This window comes from Notothenia coriiceps, unplaced genomic scaffold, assembly GCF_000735185.1.
Source record: "Notothenia coriiceps isolate Sejong01 unplaced genomic scaffold, NC01 NC01_scaffold00024667, whole genome shotgun sequence".
NCBI lineage: Eukaryota > Metazoa > Chordata > Actinopteri > Perciformes > Nototheniidae > Notothenia > Notothenia coriiceps.
The window spans coordinates 6,824,499-6,833,499 of NW_011357368.1; the positions used below are offsets into that span (position 1 = coordinate 6,824,499).

The window sequence follows — 9,001 nt, forward strand, 5'->3', positions numbered from 1 at the left end:
CCATTTTTGTTTTAAAACTTCAGCAGCAACTTTTCAGTTTTTGCCAAATGTTGCTTATCATAAGCATAGCTTTTGAGATATCATCTTTTATTGCAGGACATGTGTATGTCTGTTTCCATTTTAGGAATGCAAGGACACTTAACATACACAAAAAACATATGTAAGACATTAAGGTGGGTAAAAGTATCCCTTGGAGTGTATTTCGGTGACTTAGTAAAAACACCAACAATGTGTTGTTCTATTTAAGTATTTACAGATATGTTTTCTTCTCAATTGGTTATAACACACAAACAAGTATATCCTTCCCATGCTGGTGTAGACAGAGGACACAAAAGGCATATGCCTTCACAACTTAATTTTTTCTCTTTCACTTACTGTTGGACCACAATGCGTAGGCCATGTTTTTGGGTCTGTATCCCCTGCACAAGGTGTCTGCATGCTATGTTATATATATGTGTATAATGTATTTGTGTTGTATACCATTGAAATGGCCATACTACAAAAAGTGATCTAAAAGAAAGATGCATACTGGCCCTTGTTGTTTTATTACTTGAGTAATGAAGTTATTCATACTTCATCACAAACTTAGAAAAGGAGAAATTGTTGCGTTGCAATTTGGAAAAAATGTATCACCACACTTTTTAAAAACTCACTTTTGTAAAGGAACTTCCAAAGTATAGCACGCTTTTGTTTAAACCTGTTATCAACCCCTGTGGAAAAAATCCACACACATTTTTACATGGTTACACATTACCATGGGGACCAAATGACCCGGGATGAATGCAGTTCACAAATTGTGAAATAATTTCTTATTTTTATTTGGGCAGTAACAATAGTTGTTGAAAGAGTGTGACCAGTATCCACTATCACACAATCCTGTGGTTGGACCACCATATGTTCTCACCACCAAAGAACCACACCAGAGTTTGTGTGGATAAAAGCCAATGACTGTGTTGAAAGCAAGCCATATTAACCAGACCCAGCAGGCTAAATTTTGAGAGTTCATTTTAACCAGGCCATACAGTTTAGGTATAAAAACCAGACATATAGAATGTCTTTGTCATTTTAAGAATAAGAGACAGTAATAAGAGTTATTAAGAAACAACCCCAGTGTAGCATTGTAAATACAATACAAAAGTCCTTATAAAACCTTCCCTCAGATTGGACAGATTCTAAATAATTTGTATTCATCTCTGCACTTCAAACTGCACTGTCCAGACCTGTTAACGTCAATGTATTTTGTTACATCAGCTGCTCAAAATCACAACCATGATAGTCCACTTCGAAAAAAAGCAGAATTGTAATCATGCGTTGTGAAGATTAGTCATTGTTTGCCAATGTTGAAGGTTCTGAGGTCAACTCGTAAAAAATATCTCAAACACATTTTAGACTGAGGCAACGAGTTTCTCAATTTCTGAAAGTTCTTTTGTTTGTGTCTGTTTCCCAGACATCATTACTGTGGCAAATGCATTGCCCTTTTTCCAGATTGCAGCCTTGTTACACAGAATCCAGTGCTTTGGCAGCGTTTTCGGGGTGGTGGCTATGGTTGCGGGTTGCTCAACACAAGATCACACTGGGAGTGTAAAGGGGAAATTGCAACAGGGGGTTTTCATGAACTTCTGCTTAACTTGTAAACGTGCCTTACACAATCCCATGTCCATAAAAGTTCCTATCCTTTTAGCTCTGAACATTGGCAAGTCAGCCCAGGAAGCAGAAGCAATCAATCAATTGGTTGAATGCTGCAGATGACAGCAGCTGGAATTTTCCAGTAAAAAGAGAACACTATGAGTAACCCCATTGCTTTTTCTACATGTTGTGTTGTACATAACATAATTTTAATGGGTTAACTGTTCACTGGTTGAATGGGTTTATACATAAAATACGTCAGATGTGACAGAGAGAAAACATGTTTTGCATTGGTTGGTCCTAAAAAGCAAAATGTTTTTTGTAAGCCCTCTTGGCCCTATCATTCCTATAGTATACGTTTACAAATCTCTATTTTGGGGATTTTCCCATTATTCCCTATTGTTTTACTCAAGAACAGATGGATGAGATGGATGACTTGTCTGTCCATGACCAAAGTGGAGTCATCCTAATTATGTGGCCAGGTAGGCTATTTCAGGCGTCAACCACATGTGAATTCCGAGCATGATGGTTACACGTACATTTTGTTGTGTTTTTTTTTCTCTCCCACCCAGATCACTAAATTGCATGATAATCTTGCAATGATGCTGCCTAAAAGGGATTTGGATCAGTACCGATGTTAAGTGAGGGCTCACTTTCTCAAAGAAACTGTAACCCATGTGTAGATTTGACCAAGGACTAGATTTAGTTTAGTGTCACAGACATTTAAGCCAAACTTGTGCAGCATTGGCTGGTTCTGCCATGACATTTTGTAATACCTTTGGTTACTGTCCAGCCTGACCACAGGCCGTCTTGCCAAAATAAGTTTCGGAAATATCAAGTGTCTGCAATTCCATATTATTTTAGATTTCTAAATCAATTTTTTTTTTAATGTGAACTACCGACGCTGTTACCTCATCTGGACCCTTTATTGTTTTGGACCTGCCATTCGATGTGTACTGTAGGACCTTATGGAAACATACATGTTTTCATATCCTATTTATGTATTTGTAAGAATTGTATGATCCAAAAGTATTTTTACACCAATTTGCAGTATCCTTTGTAGCCGTTTGAAAGCAGTGGGATAATGTGTAGACTTGAGTTGATCCAAATGCTGTAGTCTATTGTATACACAACAAAGACACTGTATGCCACAAAACACAGAAGAGGGAGAAACAAAGGCTCATAGTTCCACATCCATGCTTCTTTCTGTTTCTCTGTATATAACCTGCAACAGAAAACAACGTATGTAATATCAAGTGTTGTATGTATGTAAAAAGACAGTGATGTTCTGAACTATCAGAAGTGAAACGGGGTCTTATGGATATATTAGTTTGAAGTTTAAAGCTGACCTATGTATTTTGTTCATATTTACTATTTACCTTTCATGCAAAATAGTTTCAGTTAAAATAATTACATTTTCAGCCATTTATTAAAAAGTGGTGTAAAATAAGTTCCTTGATAAGTTGAATATGTATTTATTTAAAATGTTTCCTGCACTATTTACTGCTTACAAGATAGGGCCAATAGTGTTCACTGTACAATCATCAATGCAATTGTTGTTAGTATTGATAACATCCCATATTTAAGGAAAATGATAACTCATACTTTAGCCTTAATCCTATCCTTAAAAAAACATAAAAAAGTACAAAACTGTTAATGTGAAGCTGCAAATGATATTATTGTATAATCCTTAAGGTATGTAACCGGCTTATATGTTTAAGCATGTAATTCTTGAAAAACACATTGGAGTCAAAACAAGCATACATTCATTTCTTTATTCAGAAATAGTTTTTTCCCTTTCAGGCAATTAAAAATATAACATTTTCTTTTTTTTTACTGCTTTTTCTCACATTGGTATTTCACAGACGTTGAAATATTTCTCCATAAATAAGTACAAAATACATTTTTTTTCCTTAGACACAAATAAATATCATAATAAATATATTAGTTTAAGTTAAACAACACAAGGCAACCAAGAACTGAAAGGAATACTGTGGTGTTAAAGTCCCTGAACCAGGTTGTCAAATAAACGGGACAATTAATGATGGGGTGCAATTTACAAACTAGAAAAGATAGCAGAATGTTTTACATAATAAATCTCGTAAAGTTTGTCAGGATAGAGATATTAAAATCCAAACTCACTGACATACATTTTGCTGCTAGCACACTTTGATCTTTTAGCATTCTGCAACTTACTGTATACATGCTTGCACCCCAGGTCTCAGGAAAATGACACACACACACACACACACACACACACACACACACACACACACACACACACACACACACACACACACACACACACACACACACACACACACACACACACACACACACACACACACACACACACACACAAGCAGAATGAAGTATGAAGCTTTGGTTGAATGCTACTGGGAGACTTGACAGTTTCTCCCATTTAGGATTAGCTTTAAAGTGCATATCACAGATAAAATGGCATCAATGACACATGTCAGGTCTCATTGATTAAGGCTACTGAATCAAACATACTGTTGGTGGCACCAAGAGTAAATAGCCTATGAGGCAGGGAGAATCTTTAAGGCGTAGGAATTAATGATTCACTAAAGATAAGCCGTTTTGATCACTACAGATTTAAGGTAAGTACAAACCAGAATATTTACTGGCATTGTCAAGACCTGCAGAGGAGTTCATTTTTATGGAAGACCACATACAAAGGTCGAATAAGCTACATAATATTTGTAAATATAAAAATATTCTGATAACATTTGGGTACTAAAATCATCTCATCATGTGTAGTTTTCCCAAGTCAAGTTCCATTTTAACGTAATTAAGAACTTTAAGTGTTATTGTTTAAAAAATGGACTTGTCCTGATCAGATCTGGCTCTGCAGAAAGTTCAGATAAATAAGCGCCGTTAACAGTCGCCTTCAGCTCCTTCCCTTTTCCATCCCTTTAGTCGGACAGGGATAGACGCTCAAACACCGTGAGCCTCTTACTGGCTGCGTCTAATGTTGGAGACTCGGTTCCACTGGAGCCTCCACTGCTGCTGCTGTAGCTGTCCTCCAGGGAGTCCTCGGAGGAAAAACGCTGGAGGCCAGCAGGCTTCATGAATCCTGCGTGGCCTCCGGGACCAGAAAAGGGCATGTCCTGCTTGTGCCCATCCTCAATGCTGTTGAAGACTCTGTTGTTGTTGCCGTTAAAGTTATTTCCATGGCCACACACACAGCGTGAGGCCTTTGGCTCCATGGTGAGAGGAATGTTGTGGATGTCTCCGGTGCTGGCACGGGTCTGATGGTTGCCAAACTGGAATGCTGTTGGCTCCCGCTGCAGGGAGTCACCGAACACTGGGGAGAGGAGGTCAGCGGGAGGTGGGGAAACAGACGGAGCACGGCTGAAGCCTAGGTTAGGATCATTGAAGGATGAGAGGAATGAGGGAGGAGGCGAGCTGCGTGAAGAGCCCAGGAAGCCACCGAAGCTGACACTTTGGCGCAACTGGTGGCGTGGATTCTGACCACCAGGAGTTGGCTGCTGTTGATTCTGGTATTTGGAAGATGGTAGCGGACCTCCGCTGATTTTGTCCTCATGGAGAAAGTGGCAGCGTGAGCCATAGGGGCAGTAACCAAAGTTGTAGAAGGTTCTGCAGGGCTCTGTCTTGTACTTGGGGTGGCGGAACAATCCACGCAGCTCGGCCTCACCATGGGCAAACTGGCACTTGCTGCCATACTTGCAGCTGCCAGTCTCCTGGAAGCCACGGCAAAGCTCCGTCTTGTAACGATTGGGGGCCACCAATTGTTGAATCTGGGGTGGGAGGTTAGACGAGGGAGCAAAGCCGGGCGGCGGGGCCACAGTGGTAGTAGAGGGAAAAGCGTCCAGGTTAGACAGCTTTCTGAAGGAGGACAGCAGGCTGCTGCTGGACTCCGTCAGGCTCATGGAGCGGTCAGGCCTGAAGGGGGGCTGTTTGGGATTGGATTCAGGGCCCTGGCTCCAGATGTTGGAGGACCAGAAAGGGCTGCCGTTTTCATTATTGTTAACATGCTCGGTGCTCAAGCTGTGGCTCGAGGAGGGAGGAGGGGAGGGGGGAGAGAAGAAGGAGGCTGACCGGTGCAGCCGACTCTGCCCCGGGGCTTTGATTTGAGATTGTTTCGGAAGCAACGCTTCATCCAGGGCCAGGGTCATAAGGTTCTGTTACAGAAGATTGACAAAGTTACTATACACGCCTTTATTACTCATTTCAAAGAAATATATCGTATTATCAATTTTTATTGTTAACTATTTCCTACAAAACCGTCTGTTTAGAGTATTTTTTTCAACAAACGATAACATGATCTAGAATAGGTAAATATTAAGGATATACATTTTTTCTTGAAGAACGAAATAAGACACAAATGCCAAAACAATGTATTTAAGATAGAAGACAACAAAACTAAAATGTAAAGTCATCAACAAAAAAACCTTTCATCTGCCAAGTTTCATGCAGTTACGAAATACAAATTAAATGTATATAACTGCAGTTTTGACTGTTTCTATTTCTCATGAGTATTCAGAGAGTGGAAGTTTGAAATTGAAGAAACAAACAAGCTCGTCTCTTTTATCTCATTAAATCTTCAAACTGAAGAAATCCTCTGTGACTAAACTCGGTTCAAAAGGAATTCACTGTCAGATCAGTGATTCACGGAGGAATACAAATGCCCAAGAATAAACAACCACTTGCGGAGAGGAGTTACAAAGCTGACCCTCTCACACTTTATCAAGCTTTTTTTTTCCAAAACTAAATTCCTAAACTTCGACTCACCTTCGTGAAGATGTCAAGCATTTCGGACATGCTGTATCCCTTTGGCCAAAAAGAAGAAGATTCAGCTTTGATCCAGGGTTGACTGTTTGTACCTGTTTCCAGACGTTAGTCAAGTTAGATTTCAGCTCAGGCTTTATGTGCCTCAGAAACCCCTCCCCCAGATCTAGGAGGAGTTTCCACTGCTATGTTCCCGGATGACCATACCTCCGCCTCAAGTTTCACAGTGAGCTCAGAGGGCGGGTGCTCAAACAACAACACAAAAAAAAAGAAAGAAATAAAACTGTATTTTTAGCTATAGCTGTGTGAAATGCTTCAGTTTCGTAGGCATGTGAAAGCAAAGTGGCTTATTTACATAGCTCTCATGCATGCTCTCCATCTAGGCCTATAGCACACACTTGTTTTTCCTACACTTATTCTTATTCTCTATGTTCATTTAGAGATCTCCTGCAGAGTCATACATTATTCCAGCTGTGTGAAATGGTTCTGGATCTGAAGCACCCAGTTGTGAAGTGGCAGATAAGGCTGTTGTTTAAACCTTTACACCGTCATCTCACATTTAAGTTAAGCTGGCTTTTCTGTAGCAAACACTTGAACACTCATACACAGGCATACATTTACGGTATATACATTCCTATGACTAATGGTGGGTTTTCAGGAAGTGTAATAGATCATCTTGTCATCCCAATTACGTACTGTACATTTTCTATGCATTCTCATTTCCTAGAGAGCTGAGAATCACTGAACTGACGGAATCATTGTTTGGCGGAAATCATGCACCCATATTTCCTCTTATTTACTTTGGTTTTGGTTGTGATTGGGGGATCCAATATTCCACCAAAGCAGTGAACAAGTCCAACAGTTATCAGAAGTCAACCAACAGGAGTATTGATTAGCAGAAGACAGAAACCTTTGGGCTGAAAACAAGATAGACCTGAGTAAAAATAAACACCAGGCCTAAGCAATCTATACAGAATCAACCCCAATAGTCATCTGCTGTTCTTTCATCAGAAATACCATGTTCCTCAGAGTCAAGCATTTCCTCCACCATAAATTCTATACTTTGTACAATTTAACTACCACGCACATTTAGAAAGTTGATTTTATGAAAGCTTCATAAGGAAGAATATTTATGACTAACAGCAGAAATCATTCTTCAACTTGTCACTTCATAAACAAAACTGAAAATGTTATTACCAGAAGTTTATTGTCAGTGTTTTTTCCCCCTTCTTCTAGTTTCTATGGTGAGCGTTGCGGCAATTTTTTTTGATTTCCTTCTCCTAGGACTTCAGAGAAGCGAGCAGCTCAAACCATATTACAGTAAAAAGCGTGTTATTTTGTAAGGTACTATTTAATGCACTCATTCAGGGTCATTTCCTTGATAAACACATCACAAAGGCTGTATTCATACAGAGCCACCTGACTTGCATATCTAAACTCTGATATTGTATCCTATAAATATGTTTATAGCACATTAAATCAAAGCTTGAAATAGCTTTATAATCTCAGCAGAGCTATTGACTCTTGACCAAAGAAGCTTTGCTTTGTGTTTCATTCATGAAATCAGATGAATACAGAAGAGATTACTTAGACTTAGCTGTGGGATATGTGGGAAATGGGGGCGGGCAAAGCAGAGAGATAAGCAAGAAAGAGTCTCCTGACCTGGTGGAACTGCAAGAAATGACTTATACACACATAAATGATCTGATGTAAGCAATGTAATCACCTTCCGTTTTCTTTCTATAAGTCGTTCATGCTAATTTCAGCTAATCGGTAGACGACATCTTTTTCTTAACTGCTGCTTGATTCACCCACTCACATGAGTCATAATCAGTCCTGGCAATGACGGGTTCATACGTTCTAATAATTATTGTGCAAGTATTGAAAATCAATGTAAAATTGAAAAGGGTGCCACCAGAAAAAAACACAAAACAGATTATGAAATTTAAAAGACACATAACTAGTATAACATGATTTGAAGGTATACCAAATGGTCTTTATCTTGTGGAAATGTAGTTGTTAATTTTTGCTTAGCGTGCCCTAAATGTGATCCAGGCCCCTGATACAAGACCATATTTAACATCTATTTCTAAGCAATCAATCATTTCGCTTGAAAGGTATGTTGTTAGAGCCATGACAAAAACGTTTTGGCTGCCAATATTTTTACTCACATTATTTTGAAAAGTATTTAAATACTTGAGTCAGGAGAGGTAGGAGATTTAGGTAGATCTAGCAGGTCATCTTAGATTAAGTGATTCAAACATTTGATAATGTGCAAAAAACACACATTGCAATGATCAAATGCCTGTAGAAAATCAGCAGAATATTTTTTTATTGTATCCAGTCTACACATATACTCAATGTAGGAGTCATGCTTTTGTTAAACAATGAGTCTGTTTGAAAAGATCACACAGCTCGACTAGAAGAAAAAAAGTCTCTCAAAAGGAAAATACACACGGGAAGCAATATGAAAAGGAAGTAAAACACCCAATTCAAATATTGTTGATATACTATCTTATCACTTCAATAAATAAGTATGCGACAACCCTAATTTCAATACAATTTCCCGCCAGAATACATCTCTGTTCTCACTTCTTGTTCA

The 9,001-nt window shown here is 38.9% G+C and overlaps 1 protein-coding gene across 1 annotated transcript; it reads right to left on the reverse strand.

Annotated features, from left to right (window-relative positions):
- Positions 1-3,382: 3,382 nt before the first annotated feature.
- LOC104955298 (tristetraprolin) lies at positions 3,383-6,498 on the reverse strand. Its single transcript, XM_010782584.1, has 2 exons — positions 6,403-6,498; positions 3,383-5,792 (listed from the first exon to the last, which is right to left on the reverse strand). Exons 1-2 carry the CDS (start codon positions 6,430-6,432, stop codon positions 4,563-4,565), a joined length of 1,260 nt encoding a protein of 419 aa, XP_010780886.1. The 5' UTR covers positions 6,433-6,498; the 3' UTR covers positions 3,383-4,562.
- Between the last annotated feature and the right edge of the window lie 2,503 nt (positions 6,499-9,001).

Excerpts from the sequence above, each read along its gene's own strand:
- LOC104955298 (XM_010782584.1), bottom strand. The coding sequence starts at position 6,432 with ATGTCCGAAATGCTTGACATCTTCACGAAG. Across the intron at positions 5,793-6,402 it reads TGCTTGACATCTTCACGAAG|AACCTTATGACCCTGGCCCT; the intron begins GTGAGTCGAAGT and ends CTTCTGTAACAG.